Raw genomic sequence first — 12,657 nt, 5'->3', positions numbered from 1 at the left:
ACTGAAGAGCAATCACATGGCTGGGGAACACTGCAAACTGGTTGCAAATGCAAGCTGGTTGTCAAGCACCCAAGATACTATCACATGACCTTGTATGTATGTGTGTATGCAGCCCTCAAATTTCAAATAGGGTCATAAGTACCTTTTGGGGATCCACTGTAACTCTGAACAGACACTAAGCAGAAAGTCATTAAGCAAGGACCATTTATATTGAAGGCAGTTTCCAAAAGTATTACTGTGCCCCTGACTTTGCAGGAAAACCAAGCCAGTAATCTGATTTTGCTTTAATGGACCTGACCAAGATGCATTGCTAGAAAAAAGACCCTGTTCTAAATAAGCTTCTCTCCTCGGAACAATATGCTAGAACGAGAGGCAATAATGCAAGATAAAATAAGAAGTTTTGTGCCAAGAACATCATGCAGATTAAGAAATGAATTTGCTCTGGTTATATGAAATCCTTTGTTTTGATTCCAATATTTGGTATTTCACTGCCTGGATTCCTCATTTAGCCACCCTCCAGTGCATAATCTCTACAGAAGCAACTTGTATTTCTCCCCTCCATTTTCACTTTCCCTTTTCACTTTAAGGTGCTCTTAAATAAATGAAGATGAACCATAGTCAGTAAATAGAAGACAAACTCGGGATTTTGAAAAAACCCTCTTCGGCTACAAATACCAAGTGAGATGCTGAAGCTTGATGCTGCGCAATTCCCAGCAGAATCCAGCCAGTTAAAGGTGGTGACCTGTGGCACAGAACAATGACCTATGGACAAGTCCAGGAGGGGAAGACAGATGCTTTCTGATTTGCACACCTATGTCACTTGAGTTCCCAGACCAGGAAATTGACATGTGGATTGTGATGGAATCTGCTCAGTTCTACCAACAGAGGAATCCACTTTCTAATCTGAGTTTGTGGAACAAATTTCTTAGAAGAATTGGAGTAATGGTATTTTTGCCATTATCTGCAAAACAGATAATTGGGTGGACATATGAATAGTAATAGAATAATAGAGTTGGAAGGGACCTTGGAAGTCTTCTAGTCCATATTATATAATATATATACACAGTGTGTGTGTGTGTGTGTGTGTGTGTGTGTAGTATATATCTACAGTATTCCATACCATACTGTACTATGTTACCTACAAAGCCCTGAAAAACTCCTATAGAAATCCTTTTGCTGTACTTTTTCTATAGAAACTGGTTCCACTCCTATCCCACACACAGTATCTGTATCTGTCCACGACAATTCCTGATGTCCCTAAAAAAGGGCAGAAAACCATAAGCAAATATACTAGGTAGGATTCAATTCTCATCAAAAGCGGCCAGGCTTGATGACTTCCGATAAAAATATAACTCCATCCATAAACAGAACTATCACAATAGTAATGTGCTTGCTAATATCTTAATTAACTAATAGCAATTAACAACTTAATTAATTCGATTTCCTGATTCTCATTAATGAATGAATGTGTATCTGCAATAGAGCACTGTCTTAGCTATTCAATTTTCTTCTGGAAGTTACAGATGATTCTGAACTACAGAGGGACAGGACGGGGCCTTGTAGGAGTGGCAGAATCTGGGGATGGAGTTAAAAGAGGGATCAGCCTAGAATCTCTACATAGTCACAAGTGGCCTAAGTCTTACCCTCCTAGAATTCTGTGGACTCAAATACTTTGGCCACCTAATGAGAAGGAAGGACTCACTGGAGAAGAGCCTAATGCTGGGAAAGATTGAGGGCAATAGAAGAAGGGGACGACAGAGAATGAGTTGGCTGAATGGAGTCACTGAAACAGTAGGCATGAGCTTAAATGGACTCCAGAAGATGGTAGAGGACAGGAAGGCCTGGAGGAACGTTGTCCATGGGGTTGCGATGGGTCAGACATGACTATGCAACTAACAACAACAACAATCTAACCCTAAGCAGGCTGCTAACCATTAGCTGAGAGGATTCCTGTGCATAGGCTGTTTAGCAATAAATCAGTTCAATTGCACGTTCATGTATGGACCTGATCTTTCCCATCTGATCCAACCCCAATGATTCACTGTTATAAGACAACTCCAACCATACTGTGTAGCCCCTGGATATATCACTGAGCCCTCTCTCAAACAACAAACTCTTTGGGATTCTGCCTCTTATGAAGAAGTGCTAGATGCTAATGAAGTTTCTTTGGATTCCTTTATGTTAAATAGGGGACAAAAAGGCCATTCTTCTTCGTTTACCCCAGGGGTGTCAAACTCAATTTCATTGAGGGCCACATCAGCATTGCAGTTGCCCTTGGGGGGGTGGGGGTATGTGGCCAGGGTAGGTGCAGCCTACTGGGTGGGCGTGGAGGGAGTGGGTTTGACCTACTGGGTGGGGATAGCCAGCTCTACATCGTTCCCATCAATGGTGCCTGTGGGGGCTGGGCAGAAGTGGGACAGATCTGAGGGTCTCTGGCAGAAGGGGGTGGGACCAGGGCAAGTGCCAAGGCATGGTCCAATGGAGGAGCCTCACTGTTCCTCTCAGGCCATGTGGGGGGGGGGCTGGATGGTGGTGCAGGCTGCCCAAAGCCCTGGGCAGCAGAGGTCAAATGCCCAGCCTGGCCCTCAAGCACCCATGGCACCAAGCCCAGCCCCACTTCCCCAAGGGGGTGCCCAGCTGCACTTACCTCCTCCTCAAGGCTGCTGCTGCTGTGCTTGTTCTCCTTAGCCAGGTTGTTCATGATGGGTACCAGGGCAAAGTCAGAGGGAGACTGAATGTGTTTCAGCATAGATGGCCACCACAAAATTGTACATTGGCTCCTGGCCAGCCGGCCTGGGCCAGGGCCAAGGCAATGGGGGCCGTTCCCTCACTGTTTCCAGGATGGCTTCATGGGCCACATGAAACCACTTTGCGGGCCGCATCCGGCCCCTGGGCCTTGTGTTTGACATGTCTGATTTACCCCATCAGCCTTTTCTAATTTCACAGATTCTCTCTCCTAGCCCAAGAGGCTTACAGGTGGGTGGTGTGATGCAACTCTCTCCATACATTATGAATGAGGACCAATAAGCTTATCCTATTTTTAGAGCCTGGAAGCACTAAAGACCTATCAAAGTCTCATTTCCCATTCATTTCCCCAGGCTGCCTTTTCTCACTTCCCAGGTAAGCAAATGCCCAGAGATTGGTGGCTCAAATTAGGCTAAGGAATTCAGTCCCCCAATGCCATTTCTTGCTTTTTAACACTGGCCATGAAGCACAACATCTGCCAAAATAGAAGAGTGCAATCAAGGCAATCAAGTTCCAGACTGGCTTTCATTATTTTAAGCTTTCAGATATTCTTGAACTATTTAGCATGCCCAACTGATGTGGCTAAGTTCTGGGTAGTAAGACTTTAATCCAAATCTCATTGGATTTTTACTTGTTGAAACTCTGCCCTTTATTATGTTTGTCACAATGCATATAAAAAGGGATTAAGCTTTGATTGCATGGTTGGGCTACCATCCTTATTTTTCTGATACATCCTTGGTTCAAGTCCTTATTCTGTATGCCATGGAAAACTTCAGCCAATAGAACTTCTATGTGAATGGACATAGACCTGTGTGCATGACAATTGATTCTACAACCCTTTTCCTACTTGAACATATTCTCTGCGTAAGAAAAATGCTATGTTGGGCGCCATTTTGGTCTAGGGATTAAGGCAGTACCAATCCCTAGTCTGTGGATTGGTACTGGTCCGCGATCTGCCAGGAACTGGACCTCACAAGTAAAGCACTATCCGTGCACGTGTAGGATGCAGGCAGCACACAAAACCACGCTTCCCCCGGTTCAGGGAAAAAAACCATCTCTATGGAACGAGTCCATGTCACCTAAAAGCTTGGGTTTCTAGCCAGCTGGGTGACTTTGAGCCAGTCACTGTCATCCAGCTCAACCCATCTCAGATGATCATTGTTATGAGGAAAATAGTAGGAGTATTATGTATGTACGCCACCCTGAATTACTAGTTATAAGGAAAATACTCAACAGCACAAGTATAATGTAAGAGTCAATGACAATTCTCCATAGCCAATTTGCCATGGGACAAGAGTTACATTAATATCAAAGAAGTGGTGGAACAGAATCATTAAAGAAAGGATGCAAAAGGAGGGACAGAATGAAATGTGAATGACAAAAATTAAAAAAAAAATTATTTATTTTAAATAATTAAATTGAATTGTTAAATTCAATTATAACAGAAACTTATACTATGGAGAGTTGGCTGTGGTGAGTTGGCTGTGGTGACTTGACCTCAGTGAGTTGTCCCTTCCGTAATGTAATTGATGATATGAAGCTAAAATTTAATTAATCTAGTCAACTATTTTGATGTGATTTCTTTGAATCAGTGTAATTACATATATTCCTTACCATATTACAAATACAGAAATTTGAAATACATGAACTCTTTTTAGACTTTACAGGCAAAAATCTGGTTTGGGGTCCCTTTCAGCCTTTCATGTTGAGCAAGAACTTTGTTGACTCATGGTAAGAAGAGGGTGAAAAAAAAATGGGCTTAAACCACTGTGATTGTAAGAGGGAATCCAGACCTCTAGTTGTGCAATGAGCAACCAGCACTTTCATTGAACTTCATTTTTGTGTGCAAGAACTTTTTTTTAATCTAGCCAGGATATATCTGTGAGAATTCTGCCCAATCTAGGTCAAGCCAAGCTATGTAAAGTCAGAAGGTCTCTGATTTACTGCAGGAGTTTTGACTTGGAGAACCTGACGGCTCCCTACCAGTTCTGCGTTTACTTCTGTAAACCAATTGTCCAACCCTGGAAAGTTTGGACACTTCCAAACAAAATGCTGGCTGCGGACATCTCTTATTGTGACAGAATGTCTATGGTGCTTACAATCTTACAATTAAAGACGATGCAAGGGGCTTTGCAGCGAGCTGTCTACACAAGTAGGGTTTTTCTTTAATTAAAAAAACAAAGTCATGGGAGGTTGAAGTCTGGCAGACCCTAGAATGCTGAAGGACCTGCCATAATAGGTTTTGTGAAGGAGATTCAAAGAGGAGAGGAAATTGACACCCCCACACACATCCAGTGAATAGAAAGTATATGTAGCTTTGCCACCAAAGCTACATATATTTTGTCACTTGGCAAATTCAACAGTACAGCAGCAAGCTTTTTAACGCAGGCACAGCACTGCTATAGAGAGCCATGGAGATGGCCTTGAGAAAGATATTCAGATACTGTTACAGAAGCAACATTCCTTAAGTCCTGGAATGCCTGCAATCTACTTAGAAGAACTCCAGAAGGACTCAATACCTAAGTACCAATGCCACAAAGAAGAAGACTCAACCTATCTTCCAAAATACCTGAAGGCAAGAAAAGAAGCAATGGATGGAAACTAATCAAGAACAGAATCAACCTAGAACTAAGGAGAAATTTCCTCACAGTGAGAACAATTACTCAGTGGAATGGTTTGCCTTCAGACGTAGTGGGTGCTCCATCACTGGAGGTCTTTAAGAAGAGACTGGACATTATTTGTCTAAAGTGGTATAAGGTTTCCTGCTTGAGCACAGGGATGGACAAGAAGACTCCAAGGTCCCTTCCAACTCTTATTATTCTCTTATCCAACAAATTGTCCTCCTTTCTGGACATCAACGAAGTAAGATGCACCCTTTCTACTCTTCTCTGCTGAATATAGGAAATATACAGAGAGGAAAAGAAGGGGGAAGAAAGACAGCTGCTGCCTACTTCTGTTATGGATTGAATCTGCCCTTGATCCACAAAAATAAGGAAGAATGAATATCATGGGAAGGAAGTGTTCTTCTCCCCCACCCAGGTCTGCTTACCTGTTTTCTGGATCTAACATAGCCATGTTCCGCGTCACGTAGCACATTTTGAGTGGGATGGTTTTTTTGTCTCGGTGGATGTTGAGAGACAGCGGCAACAGAGGATCAATGGTTGGGTTGCCCAAACGGGGGGACTCAGGAGGAGGAGTTTCCCATCCGATTTCAGAAATAGGAGATCCTTTCTTCACATAAGGAGTGGCTTCTCGCATGTATTTCACTGAAAGGAAGAGGAAAGCAAATTAAAGCATCAGTACAGAAGAAGAGAAGGCAGAGCTGGCGAGCGGAGTTAAATGTGTCATTAGCTTAGAGTCTTTACGTTTCCACAAATAGTCCAAGTCCAACCCCTCTTGAATTCTGCTGACCTTATTTGGCATCAATTTAGTGTTGAACTTTAGCTGACTAGATTCTTGTGGCTTGGTCTGAATAAATCTGTTATCCTGTAATCCAGGGGTCTTCAAACTTGGCCCTTTTATGACTTGTGGACTTCAACTCTCAGAATTCCTCAGCCAGCGTGCCTGGCTGAGGAATTCTAGGAGTTGAAATCCACAAGTCATAAAAGGGCCAAGTTTGAAGATCCCTGCTGTAATCCAAGGAATGGTCCTGATTCTCTGCGCCAAACATTAGGAGAACAAGTCTAGTGCTTATATCGAAGAAAACCTGTCTTCCAGGTAGAAATGTCTGTAAACTGAGTCATGGCAACTGAACTTAACAAAACAAAAAGAAAGAAAGAAAGAAAGAAAGAAAGAAAGAAAGAAAGAAAGAAAGAAAGAAAGAAAGAAAGAAAGAAAGAAAGAAATCCAACTGCCATGACTCAACTTGCAAGTGTGACCACATTGGTCCTGAAGTTACAACTTTAGTGGATTGTGGTCAAACGTCATAATGGTCGTAAAACCAGTTGGTCATATGACCTATCCAATTTTATGTTGGTTTTTTTGTGGCAATCATTAAGTGAACCCAGTTTTCCCTAAAACCAGAAATTCCTTTTTCTGCAAAACTGACATAAAACACATTCACATGACTGCAGAATGGTACAAAGGGCCATAAATGTGATTGTGCTGCCGAGCACCCAAAGTGCAGTAACTCCAGGCCACAACTCCATTTAGAAAGAATTGCTGAGAATTCTGGGAGTTATCTGGAGGTCAGCTAAGCCGATTCAGAAAAGCCTCCCAGTGTGAAACACTAGAAACAGTTTCTATTTCTCCAACAAGAATGCAACTAATTTAAGACAATCTTTCTTTTTACAAAATACTGTATATTTACATGGATGTGTTTTGACTCCTCTACCTGAAGTTTAAAATATCACTTTTAGTTCCAAGCTCAAGTGTTTCTGTTAATTTGTTTTTTACACCTACTTCTCCTCTAAGAAAGAAGTGTGCCTTTTTACTTTATTTTTATTTATTTACTCCAATTATGATTTTTTTCTCTGATACACCAAACCAACTTATTCAGGGATAACCTTTAATTTTATCCATGCAACAACCACCTCATGATCTTCCTTGATATAGTCTGGTCAGCCAGGTTGTAAAAATAGTGTTTTAACTGCACCCATACAGTGTGAACATGAAAACAACATGAAAACAACGATTTATCATTGTTCACAATATAACACCCATCAAATGAGTAGGATCAGAAGGCCTATCACCCTCAGCCAAAAAGAATTGAGCTCCCAAATCTCTGAAGTTAACAAGCTGGAAAAAGCCCAAGATAGCCTTTACTCAATGCTAACTAGACTAACAATACACAAATGAATTGATAAAGTGCCTGGTAACAATTGTCTATGAGTTGATCCCAACCTCTTTTTCAGGTTGAAGTTCTAATTGTCATCACATACTATTGAATAAATCTGCTCTCTTTGTGTCCAACAAATTTGAAATTGAAGTCAGGTAATTAAGATTACAACATTTGTTTCTGGTTCCTCCAAAAATCCACCTCACCCCTCCGCTCTGAAAACAACGCCAACGAGGAATTGTCTTTTGAGTGAATTAATCTGCTGCCATATGCTAACAGCTTCATTATTTTCCTGTTAGCTGGGCCGACAGCCAGCCAGTGCCGTGTTCTAAAGAGCACTTCATTGGCACCCATTTTCACCAAAGCTTCAACATTTCCACAATTAAGCCTTTGTTATATATTCACAGATGACATTTCGGAAGGAGGAAAAAAAAGAAAAAGAATAAAAACACCCGTCTTGCAAGTCAGACGGACAAACGCGATCAAATCTATCAAGCTTCGTTGTTTTTTTTCCTAATTAGATTCTTGAACATCTTGTGACTCATTCAGGTTAGCCATAACAATAACAACAGCAAAAAAGAAAAGAAAAAAAGACTTGAAACTGCAGGGTTTCACTTTGATTCTGTAAGGGAACAAAAATGGGAAATATCAGCTTATGGTACGATGCAGGTAAAAGGAAAGTAAAGTTGAAAGAAAGAAGAAATTTGATCAAAGGCAGAGAATTAGAGACTTTCTAGCTTTGCCAGCTTTAGGAAGCGACTGATATTAAAATATGCACACACACCCAAATATGACCCTTGTAGTGAAAGTTTGGTTTTTTTTAAAAAAAAAAACTTCATTTATCATAACCACCAAATTTTCACACACAGATAGTCCTCTACTTACAATTGTTCATTGAAGGACTGTGCAATTACGATAGCAGTGAAAAAAGTGACAGGATCAATTTTCACATGTACGACCACTGCAGCATTCCCGTGGTCACGTGATCAAAATTTGGGCAATTGGCAACTGGCATGTATTTATGACAGTTGCAGTATCCTGGGATCACGTGGGTCACCATTTGTAACCTTCTCAGCTGGCTTCTAACAAGCAATGGAGGAAGCCAGATTTGCTTAATGACCATGTGATTCATTAAACAACTGGAGTGATTCGCTTAACAACTGTGGCAAAAAGGTCATAAACTGGGTCAAAACTCACTTAACAATTGCCTTGTTTAGCAACAGAAATGTTGGGCTCAATTATGGTTATAAGTTGAAGACTACTTGTATTCCTCCTTCTTAATGGGAAACAGCTTCAAACTCTTTCTATATCTACACATACACACTGATACACAAAGGAAGCAAGAGGGACAATAATGATTTCCAGCTAACACAGTTTAAACTGCATCCAGATGTCTTTGTTTTGTTAAAAGGATGTTATGAGAAACCAGAGAATTGGAGGATTTCAACACAGATGAAAATGTACACACTGAGTACAAAAATCTCTAATTTTGAATGGGATACCCCAGAGTAAGGGCCAGCTTTCCCAGTTGTGTGCTATCCTAATTGGGACTGGAACTGTTCTGGTTCCCATTTAGGGGCAATTGCGTAAGCAACAGAGTAATAAAGGAATAATTATCATGAATAGTAATAGCAGAGCACATGATGTACTTTGGTGTTATTTTCATAACTGAATTCATGCCAGGCCCTTAAGATGGCATATTATATTTAAGACTCTTCTTCACATTTTATCTACATAACAATCTTGTAGGGCAGGGGTGGGGAACCATGGCCGTTTCATGACTTGTGGACTTCAACTCCCAGAAGTCTTGAACCAGCCATGCTGGCTCAGGACTTTTGGGAGTTGAAGTCTACATGCTGGCTCAGGAATTCTGGGAGTTGAAGTCCACAAGTCATAAAAGGGCCATGATTCCCCACCCCTGTTGTAGGGCATCATCAGATTTGAGAGACAGAGATTCGTCCAAGCCATTTAAACAACACCAATTGCAAAACTTTTGTCTGACTTTGATGAAAACCAAAGTCAACACTACAACAACAACAACAAAAATCACACTGGCAAATTGCATTTTGGCAACAACATTTGGGAACTGACTTTAAGCTAGAGTTTGGAGAGTGCATATGGGCTACAGGTTGCCCATCCTTTTTCTAAAAAAATAGAGATTTTTTCCCTTCCCTATCTCCTCTATTCTTCCTCTCGTACAATGCTTATATTTATGTGTAGTTCAAAAATGGAATGTGCCATATCTAAATATTTGATTAATAGCCACCAGTTCTATATTACTGATTCATCATTTGGCGGTAATTGAGTTTTGAGCTGGCAGGAACAGCAATTATTGTTGCCAGATACTACTCATCAGGAGGAGAAAGAAAGAAGAGGAAGCAACTGGAAATTTTAGAATTTCTGTTTTTTAGTGGCATCCTGGAATAGTAAGAGAACGTAAGAGAGAGAATGTATGTGAGTGTGAGAGAGATTCTCTGACTTTCAGAATTGTGTTCTGGGGAGCCTTTTCCCCGAGTTGGCCTACCTTGAAGGGCTGACAGAACTATAATCTCCAAATCACAAAAAGTAATAGTTCCACTTCTTACAAAATAAGACCTTTGGTTCTATTCTCCTTGTTGCAAAAGGCAACGAGGTGGAAAGAAACATACATTTTATAAGAGAGATGGAAGGAACTGAGGATCTTCAGTCTTGCCAAGAGAAGACTGAGGGCAATATAACAGCATTCTTTGAAATCAGAAACAATGTCTTACAGAAGATCAAGACCTTTTTCCTCACTGTTCTAACATGAAGGCACAAAGCAAGGGATTTAGTTACAGGAAGGCAGGTCTCTGACTGTGTCTTAGGAAAACAACTTCCTAACAATAACAGCAGTGCAACAGTGGAACCAATTAACCAAAGGTGAGGGGATCTCTCGGCTGTGCTGAAATGGCGTCTAGACAGGGATGCATTAATTAGGGTTCCTACAAGGAGATGACCTTGAAGGTCTAAACTGCTTTTCATATGTACTGAATCTATAGTCAGAAGGGCCCACTGGCTCCCACTGAAACCCAGCTTCTTGCTTTCCCCAAGGGAAAAAATTGCCTGATAATTCTAGGCAGATGTTAAATTTTTAGGAACAGAATGTAAGTATTGCATTAAAATTCCTTCTTGTTATTGGACTCCAGCCATAGTTGATCTTTCTTTTTAGCTCTTTGATATACAAGTAGTCCTAGACTTACAATCATCCATGAGCTCCACATTTCCGCTGCTAAGAGAGATCGTTGTTTAGTGAGTTGCACTGCATTTTACAACCTTTTTGCCACAGTTGTTAGGCAAACCACTGCAGTTCTTAAGTGAAGCAGGTGGTGGGTAAGTGAATCTGGCCCCCATTGACTGATTGTTGGAAGCTGGTTGGGAAGGTTAAAAATGGGGAACATGTGACACCAGGACAGCGCAACTATCATAAATACATGCCAGTTGCCAAGAGGCTAAATTTTGATCATGTGACCATGGAGATGGCTGTAAGTATGAAAACTGGCCATAAGTCCCTTTTTTCAATGCTGTTCTCACTTCAAATAGTCACTAAAGGAATGGTTGTTAAAATCAAGAATTACCTGTAGATAAATTTATCTGTAGCTAAAAGAGAAAAAAAAGGAGTTTAACTAGAGAGGCACCTCCCTTGCCATATCAAAGAAACCATTTGGCATTATCTCATGTTCTGCCCATCAATGCTTATCTCATCAGCCTTGGTGTATGCCAGAAATCCTTAAATATGGTCTAGATAAATCATTAGGTGTGCACAGTAATACTAACACACTTCATTAAGTAGTTTTGAAACATTCTCGGTTGTCTTTTTGATTAACAAAATATTTTAAAATGCTTTTAAGTGCCTGGCGAATATATCTTGCAGATAATTAAAAAACAATTTAGCTGGCTGATAAATGAATTGAATGAGACAAGTTATATTTTCTTTCCAATTCTCCTCTCAATTCTCATAAAACCCAGGACTTCGTTATATAATTGCACCTGCCCAGTGAGGTTGATTCATGTCATCGTTTTGACCTCATCATGGCTTGTTAGTGATGCTGCTAATTTGAACCCAACACGCTGGCTATCTTAAAGGCCAAAGGAGAATCTGCAGGACACAAATTTACTCCTCCAATTTTATTGCTTCCTTTAGGTAGATGTCTTGCTCTGATTAGGGGAATGATGAGTCTGGATTCTGGATAAACTTGGGAGACAATATACAGGTAATCTTTAACTTACGATCAGTCGCTTAGCAACTGTTCTATGTTACAATGGTCCCCCAAAAGGGGCTTACAATCCAAATTTGATTTTCAGATGGTCGCCTCCCATTCCATGGTCATGTGACCACACTTTGTGTGCTCAGCCACATTTTATGACCATTTGCAATGTCTCATAGTCATGTAACCGTATTTTGTGATAGTTTTGCTGAAAACTGGCACTTCCAGTCTTTGGCAAAACCTCAACGCAAAAAACAATTGGTTCGCTTAATGGCTGCAGGGTTCTCTTTACACCATTGCATTCACTTAATGATTGTCATATTCTCTTAACAACCATCTCAAAGAAAGGTAATAACTTTGCAACTTACGACTCTAATGGGCAGGGCTTCATTATGGTCGTAACTCGACTACTACCTGTAATGATTTTTGAAACCTGGTAAATAACTGTGTTACAAGTACGAGCATTATTTACAAATTGAGCATTAACCTAAGAGGAAAAGATAGAATGATGGGAATCATATATTGGGCTGTTAAACCACTTTTAAGCCCTGGTTTGTTGAACAAATCACAATTGGCCACATTCACACATTGCACTAAGCTATAAACCAGGGGTCTTCAAACTCGGCGCTTTTCTGACTTGTGGACTTCAACTCCCAGAATTCCTCAACCAGCATGTCTGGCTGAGGAATTCTGGGAGTTGAAGTCCACAAGTCATAAAAGGGCCAAGTTTGAAGACCCCTGCTATAAACCCTAATTTGCAAACCACAGTGGAGCTGTCCACGCAATGCACTGAACCAAAATCAGACAAATATGTTATGGCTGAGCTTATATGGAGTGTGTAAGTGTATCACAGGCATCCCACTGGTCTATATGAAACAGGATAACTATTAGACAAAAACACCCACTGGGTTG

At 40.8% G+C, this 12,657-nt stretch overlaps 1 protein-coding gene across 1 annotated transcript in view; it reads right to left on the bottom strand.

Moving 5' to 3' along the window:
* The window catches only part of SNTB1 (syntrophin beta 1), a 113,897-nt gene that overhangs the window by 40,958 nt on the left and 60,282 nt on the right, over nt 1–12,657 (bottom strand). Inside the window, exon 2 of the mRNA XM_039365081.1 lies at nt 5,795–6,011. Within this exon, the coding sequence (XP_039221015.1) occupies nt 5,795–6,011 (217 nt within the window). The remainder of the gene's footprint in view (nt 1–5,794; nt 6,012–12,657) is intronic.

Source organism: Crotalus tigris, unplaced genomic scaffold, assembly GCF_016545835.1.
Source record: "Crotalus tigris isolate CLP2741 ecotype Arizona unplaced genomic scaffold, ASM1654583v1 scf7180000019953.484404808:943566, whole genome shotgun sequence".
In the NCBI taxonomy this organism is placed as follows: Eukaryota; Metazoa; Chordata; class Lepidosauria; order Squamata; family Viperidae; genus Crotalus; species Crotalus tigris.
The sequence above is the reverse complement of the archived record's forward strand: the minus strand, read 5'-3'. Positions and strand labels throughout refer to the sequence as shown.